Below are 12,330 nucleotides of genomic sequence, written 5' to 3'. Positions count from 1 at the left end.
CCCCCCCTCGCTCGCTCCTCCTCCCCCCCCTCTCCCTCGCTGTCCTCTCGCTCTCCCTCTTCTCGCTCGTTTCATCTCCATCACCTTTCTCAACGCGTAGAAGTCAGCTGCCTCAAAGATCTTCTGCGAGCCACTAGCGCGCGCCAACACCAGCACAGCTGCTTCTTCTCCCTGCGGCAGCCGCCAAACAGCCAGCCAGTCCCTCCTGCTCCCACTTTCCCCTCTCCCCTTCTCCTCTCCCCTCCCCATCTCGTCGTTTCTCCCTTTCTCCTGTCCTCCCCCGCACGCTCGCAAGAAATTTCCGCTGCTGCTCCAGTCAGCTCGCTCTACCCTTCCCAGCGGTTCCACCTGAAGCTAACTCAGCCTCCATTCTCCTCCCCACCCCCCCCTTCCTCCACACACCGAAGGGAGGCGGGGCAGCAGCCGAGTCGTCCATTCTCTTAGGAATCGGTCGTGTGAGGAGGAGGAGGAGGAGTAAACAAGGATCGCTCCGTCCTCCATGCCCACGACCAGCCTGTAGAGGAAGAGGAAGCAGAAGGTGGAAGAGATGAGAGGGAGAGGGAGAGGGAGAAGGAGAAGGAAAAGTGAGGGAGAAAGAGAGAGAGAGGGAGAGTGAGCAGCTCAAGAATGAACATGTCACGATCTCACCTGGCGTCTCTCAACAAGTCGAACTTCAGGAAGGCGATCTTTGCAAACCTGAAGACGATGACGTCAACATCACAGATGAGCAAGTCACGGGGTGGCAATGACATGTTGGTAACTCGAAGATCCGACAAGATCGCCCTCGAGGCCAGGTCGAAGACAATGATGGATGAATCCTCGTAGGAGACAGCGAGCAGGAACATGGTGTTGGCAGGAGATGGGACTACGCAGCAGGCGATCGAGGTCGCCCCCCTCTTGGTATATGAAGGCAAAATCTGTTCTCCCTTCACATCCCCTTCCTACATTGATATCAGAAACGTCATCATGACATGTACGATCCGACAAAAGCCCAACAATCTCGCAGCAGTTTCACGTGTTAGCGATCCACGTTCAACGTCGTCAGCCGATGAAAACAAGCAAGTTTGTCATAACAATTGTTCGTCATTACAATCTCCCTCATCGGCATGTTTTTTGATTTTTTTTCACTTCTCACCTTCCACATCTTGATAATCCCCCGATCCGAGAGAGAGAGAAATCTCAACTGCTGGTTATCGTCCGTGAAGACATCAAGACTTGAAACTTGCCCGCCAACTCCGTCTGTGACAGTCTTGTATGGGAGGTCGGAGGGAGTAGAAACGTCTGCCAGAGAACTCAACCGGAGATAAAGTCGAAACGAGACATCAGAGTCGAGGTATGAAAGCAAATGATATGCTCTGCAGAAGTCAAGAGAAATGAATGAGAGGAGGGCAGGGCAGGACAGAGAGGAAGTGAGAAGTTTTTCAGGTTACCCGCGATGTCATCGAGATTGACGAGTATCCACTATCATACGAGAGACGAACGTGAGAGGTAATCTAATTGACAAGTCGACCATATCAACCTGCTTTTTGGTTGTGCAGACAAGCAGCTCGTCTCCTGCTACAGAGCAGCTCTCGATGTTGACCTTGTCCCCTCCCTCCTGCGATCTCCATCATCAGCGTGCAAGAACGCACAGTTGTTCCACCTTGGTCGAGTTTGCGTTCAAGACAACTCTGAGAGGAATGTCAATCTCTCATTGCAAAAGGAAAGCATGATGACAGCTGACCTCATGTCGTTAACGTCCATGTGCCTCGCTGTAACAGCAAGGTGATCTGAAACCTTCTCGAACAGCGAAATCGAGAACGAGCAGGAAAGTTTCGCGTCATGTCTGCATGACCTTTCAGTCGGAGCAGGGGGTGAGAAGCGTTCAGAGCAACCCGAATGTCCATGATCGGATCATGCGGTCTTGACCGTAAGAGATGAAGTTGTCCTGCAGCTTGTACGGTCAACAAATAAAACTTCACCCCCCCCGCTCCTCCCGCTCTCCTCTCTCCCCTCTCCACCCCTACTCATCCTCTGCATATCCGTGCCCTTCTCCTCCTCAGCAGCCTGTCTCTCCCCTCCTTCTCTCCTCCCTCCATCGTCTCCTCACATCTTGCCAGCTCGTCGCTCCCAGGACTTGCCCCTGATGTGCTGGAACCACCAGCCGCACTCGCAAGTCCTCCTCCTCCCAGACGACCAGGTCCCCAGCAGAAGTTCCAGCAACGAGGCCGAACTGAGAATGGAGGCAGCAGAGGAAGACAGAGGACATGTCAACAAGATTTCCCTTTCTTCCAACGAGTTTGTATGTCTGCATGTCTTGTAAGCTCTCAGTCGACTTGTTCTTGATGAAAGCTCTTGAGGTGTCCAGGTCGTGTTGTTCCACCTTCCAGACCTTGAGGTGTCGGTCCCCGCATGTCATGAAGGACGAGTTGCGTTTCAAGAATGTCACCGACAGGATCTGCGAGAATGAGGAAAATGAGCAGGAAAGTCAGTGAGTGAATGATTTCTACATTTCTTCTGTATTTGACATGCACATATCGATTCATCATCATCATCATCATCATCGCCATCAACAGCTTCTTCTTCGTCACTATCTCCATTAAGAATTATGCAATCTCTACCATCACCACCACTGCCACCTATTCTTACCTTCTCTTTCGATCCAAAGACATGGGCGACTTTGCTTGCACTCTTCCAATCCCAGAGGGTGATGGAGTTGAACTCATCCGAAGCAACAGAGACAAGCAAGTCATCTTCCGTTGAGAAGTTCATACACGTGATGCTCTTGCGGTGAGTTGGTCGGAGTCTAGATATCGCCATCATCATCTCACAATCCCATACGATGATTCTGAATTCCTCGTTAGTTGTGAAATCATTGCTGCCCCATCATCATCATCATCATCATCATCATCATTATCATCATCATCATCATCATCATCATCATCATCATCATCATCAACAACAACAACAACAACAACTTCTCCTTCTTCTTCTTCAACAGCTGCAGCCCCAAGAAACATCATCATCATCATCATCATCATCATCATCATCATCATCATCATCATCATCATCATCATCATCATCATCAACAACAACAACAACCTCATCAACTTTCTCATTCTCCTCAACTTACATGGGGATGTCTGCAGACTCTGCAGTGGCTACAATCTTTCCGTCAGAGTGCAGACACGAACAAGAGATAGGAGCCAGGTGAGATGAGAAGTGAAACTGAGAAGAAATATCACACCTCCTCCTCCTCCTCCTCCTCCTCCTCCTCCTCCTCCTCCCTCCACCCTGTCCTTGGTCTTCGTCCTCCTCTCCTTCTCCCCGCTCCTTTCCTCCTCCTCCTCCTCCTCCTCCCCCTCCTTCAACCTGTTCTTGAGCCCGGAGATTCAGAACCAGGTTGACATGGCCGCAGCTGTGAACTATCGACCCCCTGTGGGAGAGGAGCGGAGGGCAATGGGACCTGCTACTTGAAACTCCGTACACTCTGTCAAGTTTGATCTCTTGGCCCTCCCCGCCTCCCTCCCTCCCTTCCTCCTCCTGCTCCTCCTCTATCCCCGGCTTCTTCCTCTCCTGCCCTCTCCCCTCCCTTGGTCTGTCCTCTCTTCCCCATCCTTCCTGGCATGATGTGGTATCAGCATCGTACATCCAGTGCTCGTCTTCGCTGGTGAACAGATCGTCCCGCTCCCTCAAAGCTCTGCGAGGAACTTCTCAAACGGAGTCGATGCGAGCAGGAGGAGCAGGAATGACGACAGGGCAAGCAGCGCATGCATGGCGGACAAGAGAGCAAGGATAGAGGAGAGGAGAGGAGAGGAGAGGAGAGGAGAGGAGAGGAGAGGAGAGGAGAGGAGAGGAGAGGAGAGGAGAGGAGAGGAGAGGAGAGGAGAGGAGAGGAGAGGAGAGGATTTCACTTCACCTCTTTTCCTCTTCCTCAAGGGACAGCTGAGCAGTCCTCGCAAGCAACCGGGCGCGGGGCACCGAAAGGTTGGTCTCCTCCATGGAAACTTTCACCTCCTCCCTGACTTTCTCCTGCGGGTGCCTCCTGAGATCTGCAAGGGAGACTTTACTGCTCGACACGTCCTTGTAGTGCAGGTTGAAGATGCGATCAATCTCCTTCTGACTGTCCCTCTCGCCCGACCCGACCCCCTTGAGCTCCTCCTGCAGAGCGTTCCAGGGGAATTCAAGCCGCTCCTGCTTCTCCGACTGCCATGGCCATCGGATCGGATCTGCAACTGGGAGCTCGGGGGCGCTGTTGCTGTTGAAAGGGATCTTGTTGCCCTCAGCATGTCTTGTCTGCAGTATCTTGTTCCCATCTCCTTCACCTGCGTCTCTCCTGCCGGATGTTTGATACCTCGTGCTGAAATAGATCCGTCTCTTCGGGTTGTTGCCGTCATTCCCAAGGACAACTTGTCCACTTTTACGTGTTGAGGGCTCGGTTTTCTTTGTCTGTGTTGCAGATAAAGATGGTGAAGCTCTCTCTCTCGAAAGTTCATCAAAACGGCCGTTGTCACGAGCGTTACACACCTGAAAGACAGGAAGTGTTATGATACAATGACGATCGAACATTGATTGTCAACGGATGAAACAAACCTCTGCCATCTTCTTGGCGCTATATTCGGCCTTGGACTCATGGATTCTTCTCAGACTTTCATACCTCTGCAACCGGACAGTCAGAACAAACTCACAAGTTGAACAGGACAGTCGAACCATAGCGAGCGAGATCGCACTCTCAATGTCTTCCCCATACTTCACGCTCCTCAGCTCGTTGAGGTCGCCCACGCTCAACCCACGGAAGATCTCCTGCTGAGGGTTCTTTGCGAACAAATTGTCCTTGTCCCAATCAGCCGAGTTCCCATCCCGCCATGACTTGACAGGGTCTGACCGTTGAGCGTCTGGTCGAGACGTGTGGTGAGCGGGCAGGTCGGCGAAAGTCGATACGCCATTACGATCAACTCGTTGCGAGCCGAAAGCTGATGATGAGTTGCCATGGTGGCTGATTTGTCCCCACCCTTTCTCCCATTCCTCCCCCCCACCCTCCAGTCGTCTCCTGTTGCTCGGAGTGTCGGCTGAGATCGAGTGGCCATGATAGGGTGAACCCTCTGCAGCAACCTGAACGTGATAGTTCTTCTCCACCTTCCTGTAATCCTGGTAGCTATCGCGCGTATCCTCCACCCTGTCTCTTCCAACCTCCTGTCAAAGAACGTCAGAGCACGAGACATGTCATACTGGCGATTGAAAAGAACAGCTCTCACCCTCAGAGAATCTCGCCTGCTCTCAGAGCTACGATCTTCTACTCTACTCGAATCTGGACACCTTGGCATCAGTTTTATGAATTGATTCAATGCAGAGAGCAAACCGAAAGAAAGAGAATCGATGGATCGACTCTTGTCCACAATTGACTTCAATGACTTCACCAACTGTTCCTGCACTTACATCAACCCTCATCTCCACAGCAGACCTCGTCACCTGTTCCGCCAACATCTTGGTCAGATCTGTCTCTTGCAGTGAAGTCGAGAGGCTATGGGCAGGAGCCAGCTTCATCACGAAGGTATCAGATGATTCCCCGACGGGATCATTGGAGGAGCTTGTGAACATTCTCAACGACGTTGCATATTTGGTAAATTTCCCTCCCGTCAACGCGTTCGAGTCCTCTTCAAGTTTGTTGACGATTTGCTGTGAATTCAACTTCACCATCCCCATCACAGATGACAACAACGATAACCTTGTAAAACGGATGGGCATCGAGCCTTTGACTCTCTGTAGGCGCTGGTAACGAAGCCAAATTGATTATTATCTCCTTTCCAAACAAGACGTTTTCAATCCTGAACGTGTCTGCTTGCAAGGAAAACGCTTGACAACAGTCCATAACAACCTACAAGGAAAGAATGCAATCTGGTCATCGAAGTCATTCAGCCGAGAACTCAAAACCTGATTCTGAAAGTCATCCACTTGTATCACTTCGTCCATCTTGTTTGACATCTTCAGTTGTATCTTCAGTGTCCTGTCCACTTCCTTGGGATCTCTTTCTCTATCTCCTGGCAGCACAGGCCGCAATGCCTTCGAGCCAAGGTCAATCTCAGCAGGTCGATCTTAGCAAGGAGCGCAACGGCCGCGTCACGGCACGGTTCTTACCTCAGCCACCACGTCGGTCTGTGTGCTGGACTCGTTGACCTCTGTGTGCAGGCTGGAATCAAGCAGGTTGAAGCTTCTTGAAGATATGGAAGAATTGTTCTCTGCCAAGAAATGACCTCAAATGACACAATCCCTCTCCCAGAAAACAAGCTTACTTTCGAGCTGATCCGAAAATCGACCTTCCCCGCCATCCGACTCATGCAGTCTTGTCTGAGCGCTGAGAGAGCTGTCAAACATGTTGCTATCATGCCCTGGTGATCGGATCTTCTCGAACAAGATCTGTTTGGGGTTGTCTCTCCACATGTACTTTATCCATCGATCGAGTTCGATAAGCTCTCCTCGCTGTATGGAATGACATCTTCAACAAGGGTGTCAAGTTCAAAGGGAAACAACCTCGCTCATGGCATGGTAGAAGATTTTGATGTCTTCCAAAGCGAGACCAAGATCAAGCTCTTCTGAAGCATCCATCAAGTCCTACGAACAGATCAGACGCTTGCATGTTCATGGGATGTGCAAGAAAGAAAGGATCCAAGACAAAGGTAACACAGTGGTGAGCGCATGAAGCAGGGAGTTTTTGTTCTTTCACCTCCAACGAGAGGAATCCATCAGCATCGTGATCAAGTCGATAAAATCCTTCCTCGCAGCTCAGATCATTGTATTCCAGCGCTGCCATCCCATCAAACAATCCTACTGGGAATTCAGGGCACAAGGTACCTGCGATGAACAGATTCGCAGCAGCCAGCGCTCTTTGCGACTCCATGAGTGTATCTCTCAGTATGGAGTTCTCAAAGTCTCAGACGTCGTGTTCGAAAGCTTTCGAAGCTCTTGGAGCGGAGGCGTTGTTCGATAGAATGATGAAGAACTACCGAAGCTCTCACAGTTTTTCCCATCATTGCATCTTAACTGCGTGATGTTTTTGAGAGCATCTCCCCATCATGGAAGATTGCTGCTCTCCACATTGAAAGGTTCTCTCGTCCTTCCTGTACTCATTGTCAGATGCAAAACAAAATTTTCTACTCTCGAATGAAATAGCATCTTGTGACGTCCACCTTTCGTTCCATCCTCCTCTTGTCCTGACTCAGTCTCAGCAACAACTTTCCTTCCTCACTTGTCTTCCCTTGCATCACAACATCTTGCGCTATCGCTCTCTTCTTCCCTCCTTCCTCTGCCTCTTCTGCTCCTTCTCTTGTCGACTCCTTCCCAGCACAGCGCGGTGTGCATAGCCAAACCGTCCGTCACTGTACTACCCCTTATATAACCCTCCATCACCACTCCTTTCACAAGGAAACGTACGGGTACTTGACCACCCTCTACCCCCCTCTATTCCAGATGATCCAGTGATCAAAAAACTGTCGGGGAGGTTAGGGCCCGCATCAGAGTTAGGACTCGGGCCGCCGGGCCTCGCCGGGCCTCGGCCCGGCGGGCAGGCCCGTAGAAGTCCGACAGTACTAATCCCTTTACTCAAAGTTAATCAGTACGGTAATAAACTTTTTTTTTCATCACTAATAAACAGTCCCGAGCACTGAGGAGCCACGGGCTCGGTTAACCCGGTCGCCGCCCGTCCCAGTGCACGTCGTTCCGTTCAACGCCGGTTGTTCACCCGGTGGGGCCCGGCGACTTCGGTGGCCCCAAAAAAAGGATTGTCCGGCAATGCCACAAGCAGATACTAAAAGAGTAAGTGCTTTCGCCCAGGTTCGAACTGGGGATCTTGTGCGTGTCAGGCACACGGATTAACCAACTTTCCCACGAAAGCTCTGCCACTTGAAGGCAGATGCAGAATAGTGCACACGACTGTTTATATATGACGGGCATGTTGGCGTGCGGGGGGGTGCGGGGGTGGGAAGACATGGCGCTGAAGAAGAGTGACAGCTGTCTTGATCTCGGATCAGTTCAACCAATGACAAGCTGATTTCATGCTCGCACTCAATTTCTCTAGGCTAATTCCCTGCTGTGCTTGCTTCTACGCTCCTTCTGGTCACCCGCTGATTATATCTCCCGCTGATCCTCCCACTCGGGTGCGGAGATTGTACTTGCTACTCCTGCTCGACTCTGAAGGCTGTTGGTCATTCAGGTCGTATTTGCACATGCATGTCACCTGGTGCGGCTTCGGGGAGGGTCATGGCAGCTCTACTTGCTGTGGCATCAACCTTGGTGCAAGTTAGAAGAACATTTTTGAGACGCAACATCTTAAACCTTTGACGACGACGATGACGACGATGAGGCTGACTGGTTTCTTCTCTTGCGGTGTGATGGGATGCGTAGCATGTAGGAGCTCTCCTCGGAGCCGCGGACAACGATCTCCTCCATCCAGCACAGTCCGTCTGCTCCCAAAAGCTTGCTGTGCTCGCTCTCGACATCTGCCAACAGAAGCTGCATGGCGTTAGAGGGCAATAATGGTGGGGGGGATGCTGGGAACGACGTGCTTACCTTGAAGAGATGAAACTCAAGATTTGCCCTCCCCGACCGCTCGGTCTCCCGCACCCCCTGCACGCTGACATGGATCTCAAGGATCACTTGGGAGCCAGTGACGTTGACGTGCTTCAAGCACGCGTCCGATGGTTTCAGCCCCAAGGTCTGTGCAATGGTCGACACAGCCTGGACCTAGGTTACAGTACGCATCACACAAGCTTACTTGTCAGACCAAGGTTGCAAACTCCTTGTCCAAGACGGGGATTTCCTGAGTTCGGTGAAGAACAGGCTGAACGATCAGAACATCGCCACTGCAGCATCCACGATCCTGTACATGCCAGTGTTCACGCAACGATTGTAAGAAATCATGTCGTACATGTTGTCCAGTCGCTCTCAGCATGTCGGAGGCTTCTTCACACTCCTTTACACTGAGCCTTGGAGTCTCGCCCGGAGCTGCTTGATCGCTAGTTGTATCTGGCTGGATCGCCGAAGGGATGATGGCCCGAGCATTCAATTCATGATGATCTACGTCTCTCCCTTCCATCGTTTCTGCTGCTTTCGTCGCATTAACGCCTCCTATTCTCCCCTCTCCCATCGCTCCTCCCCCGCCGCTCTCTACATCCTTCAATCTCCTCTCACCATCGCCACTCGAACAACTCGCAGCCTCTCTCTGCTCATCGTCCTTCTCGATCATGGGCATTGGCCTTGCTACCTGCTCCTGCTCCTCTTCATCAGACGACAGCGAACTTTCCTCCGTTGGTTTGCTCAATGCCCTTATCTGTTCTCCCCGACTCCTGCTCGAGGTCTTACTCTGCTCTTCCCCCCTCTGCTCTACCTCAACGGTACTTTCCTCGATCATCACTTGCTCTGTTTCATCTTGCTTCGAAGTCATTCCCTCCTCTCTCCCCACAACCTTAAGCGCAGGTTGTCCAGCCGCCTCTGCTGCAGCTTCCTCAAGACTCTTGAACATGTCACTCTGCGGCTCTTTGCCTGATTCTGATAGCCGCATGCTTTCAACTTCTTTCTGGTCTGAAATCAAATCCGGACTCTCGTTCTCGGTCATCGTCCACTTTTTGCCCAATTTCCTGTCTGTGCTAGATATGGGCAGATCAAGGTCTGAAGCATCAGCTTTCATGCCAGCTCTGCTCTCCCTCTCATATTGCGCTGATGATACAACCCCGCCAGGCTGGCCGATCTTATCCAGCATGATGTCTCGAGCATTCTTTCTCCACAGCAGCTTCATCCAGCTGTCAAGCTCTACAAGACCGTCCCCGTGCTGTTGCAAACTATCTTAGGTAGACTTCTTAGAGCAGGAGGATACAAACCATGTCCATTTCCTGATGTAGTGATCTGATGTCTTCAACTGTGACCCCGAGGTCAAGCTCCTCTGCACCCTCCACCAGATCCTGGCAGAAAAGCAGCTTCTCATCTCCTGATCACCCCAGGCTCTCATCATGCACAAACAAACAACTACCTCAAAAGAGACAAACCCATCCTGATCCTTGTCAAGCCTGTAGAAGCCTTCTTCACAGCTCAACTGATTGTACTCGAGCGCTGTTCACTTCCGTCACTACAAACGATTGAAGCATTGGGATGTCAACCTGCTATGAAAAGCTCTGCTGCCTCCTTGGTTTGCTTCGCATGCCATGTGCCTGCAGGCGTCCTAGGGCTTTGGAACAGCATCCTACCGTGATAGTAGCCTGCCACACCCCTGTCAGTCGGAGGGGAAGGGGAAGGGGGAGTGAAGAGAGAGGGGAGAGGTAGATACCAAGGGCAAGCAAGATACGTCTGTAAGGACAGCTCAAGTACTCGTCTGTTCCCCATCGTGCTCTTCCATGTTCAGTTGGTTTGACTAGATCACCAGAGCGAGTCCGCCTCAGCTGACTCCAGCCGATCATACTATGATACAAAAACTTGAGTTCAAGTTGGGCCGCGTGACTCGTTGGCACTGATGCTGACTGGAGTACGAGCTGCCTCTCCTGTGTTGGCAATATTCTTCTGAGGCACATCTGCGCAACAACTCTTTGTTCTGATGCATGTCGTACGGTAAGTACCTGCAGTCACTTAGCAGAGTCGCTTGTGTGGTTGGGGTAGGTTTGAGCTGCCTCCTTTTTGTCTCATCTCTCTCTCCCTCCCCCTCTCTCCCTCACTCACTCACTCAGACGAGTTTGTAAGTGTAAACTCGTTACATCCATGCCTTGTGCATTTCTAAAACAATTGTCATCAGACTCCTCTACTTTTCTTCGCAACCCCGACGATGACTTAACTTGCACATCGTTGTGAGACTGAACAGCATCAAACTGATCAGCTCCGCTACGTTACACCGCCCTACGATGTATGAAGTGGTTCGAATGTCATTGTGCACGCATGTGCAGCACTTGTCAGGTTTCATTTTATTTGATTCCGCAAGCTTTTGTAATCTTTCGATATGGAGCGTTCATACACATAAGAATCGTCAGAGATACTCCATGTGTTGTCTCCTGCCACAGACTTGCGTCTTGCTGCATCTTCTCTCACATCATCCTGACTTTCCTTGATACATTTCTCATCACACCTATTGCTAGAATGCCACGACGAACGATCGCATCGTTGAAGCCTCGTGAAGTCCACCAGAAGGTTCTCCTCTGTCGTCACCACAGCCATGGTCGGGCTATGCCCGAAGTACTGCTCGAAGAGCTGGGGTGGGGAGGGTTGAGCAGGAGACAGCATAACGAACTGAGCAAGGACAGTACGGGAATGAGTGCAAGTTTGTTCGGGTAGGACAAGATGGTGGGGAACTTTGAAAGGACGAGAAGGTTGTGGAAGGAGACGGTAGCAAGTAGGAAGTGAGGGAACGAGGGCGTGAAGGGTGCGTTGAAGGGCGTAGAAGAAACAGGTTATAGCCGACGTAAAAGTTGGTGCGCAAGTCTTACATGCATCGAAAAGGAGTCTTTTGGTAGAGTACAAGACGCTTCCTGTCAGCAGGTGTAACTACCTATTTGTACCCAGGTTCGGATCTAGTCTCAGATGAGACTCCTGCATCAGATGTGGGCCCGCCTCATCTCGGTCTGACCACCGATGGAAACAGCGATGGAAACACTGACCCATGGCAGCAATGTCACAAGTATGGTGATACTGATGCGATCGCTGTGATCACGGAACGCTAACACAGTCGTGTCAGTGTATCTGATTATTACATGGGTCTAAAGTTGATGTCTTTTACTTCGACCGATGGCAGAGGACTGCAGAGACCCTGTTGACTTCTACTTGTGACAATACGATCACGAACGACATGAATAGCTGAGAACACGTTCCTTGATCACAACTCAACCGCCCATCGAGATAGAGCCGTCGTTGATCGATGCTTGTGTTTCCTTTGCCTTCTTGCCATGTGAGCTGATAGTATCAAACATCGTTGCAACATAGCTGTCTCTCAACAGTTGCCCGAAAGGACTCTTATAACAACAGCTTAAATCAAACCCATACAGAAGGATATCGTCATCGCATCATCAAGGCGTATCTTGACTTTCATGTAGCGATGATAAGATCAGAACTGGTTGTGCTTTATTGCTCAAAACTGTACTTGTGTATTTGTTATTCACTTGATTGCACAGAAACGGTCTCGAGAATCCTTTTCATTTTGGAGATCTGCTTCTTCATCTCTGCCAGCCGCCCCGGACACTATGTCCATGCTCCTCGTACCCCCTCATTTTCCTCGGCAATGCTTTCGACTTGATCGCGTTCAAATTGATTGAGGCTTCCTGAACCATTGTTAGGTTGTGGTTGATAGGTGAGCTTCATCCGATTCCCCGACGAACGATCGCATCG

The 12,330-nt window shown here is 50.9% G+C and overlaps 2 protein-coding genes and 1 non-coding gene across 3 annotated transcripts in view; all 3 read right to left on the bottom strand.

Annotated features, from left to right (window-relative positions):
• GUITHDRAFT_152871 (hypothetical protein) overlaps window positions 1-908 on the bottom strand; it is a 1,740-nt gene extending 832 nt beyond the window's left edge. The window contains exons 1-4 of the mRNA XM_005831745.1: window positions 751-908; window positions 649-696; window positions 403-514; window positions 71-348 (exon numbers count right to left, since the gene is read on the bottom strand). Of these exons, the coding sequence (XP_005831802.1) occupies window positions 71-348; window positions 403-514; window positions 649-696; window positions 751-845 (533 nt within the window). The 5' untranslated portion in view covers window positions 846-908. The remainder of the gene's footprint in view (window positions 1-70; window positions 349-402; window positions 515-648; window positions 697-750) is intronic.
• A 6,885-nt stretch (window positions 909-7,793) lies between these two features.
• On the bottom strand, window positions 7,794-7,867 carry GUITHDRAFT_t53. The gene has a single exon. It is a non-coding gene; the product is annotated as a tRNA-Val (tRNA).
• Window positions 7,868-8,089: 222 nt separating this feature from the next.
• Window positions 8,090-11,166, bottom strand: GUITHDRAFT_139446 (hypothetical protein; the record flags this gene model as incomplete). Its single annotated transcript, XM_005831744.1, has 11 exons — window positions 8,090-8,163; window positions 8,210-8,261; window positions 8,308-8,484; window positions 8,542-8,715; window positions 8,756-8,851; window positions 8,900-9,799; window positions 9,849-9,929; window positions 9,998-10,077; window positions 10,125-10,223; window positions 10,682-10,731; window positions 11,078-11,166. 11 exons carry the CDS (start codon window positions 11,164-11,166, stop codon window positions 8,090-8,092), a joined length of 1,872 nt encoding a protein of 623 aa, XP_005831801.1.
• Between the last annotated feature and the right edge of the window lie 1,164 nt (window positions 11,167-12,330).

This window comes from Guillardia theta, assembly GCF_000315625.1.
Source record: "Guillardia theta CCMP2712 unplaced genomic scaffold GUITHscaffold_38, whole genome shotgun sequence".
Lineage (NCBI taxonomy): Eukaryota > Cryptophyceae > Pyrenomonadales > Geminigeraceae > Guillardia > Guillardia theta.
This window is presented reverse-complemented; position numbering and strand designations above follow the sequence as displayed.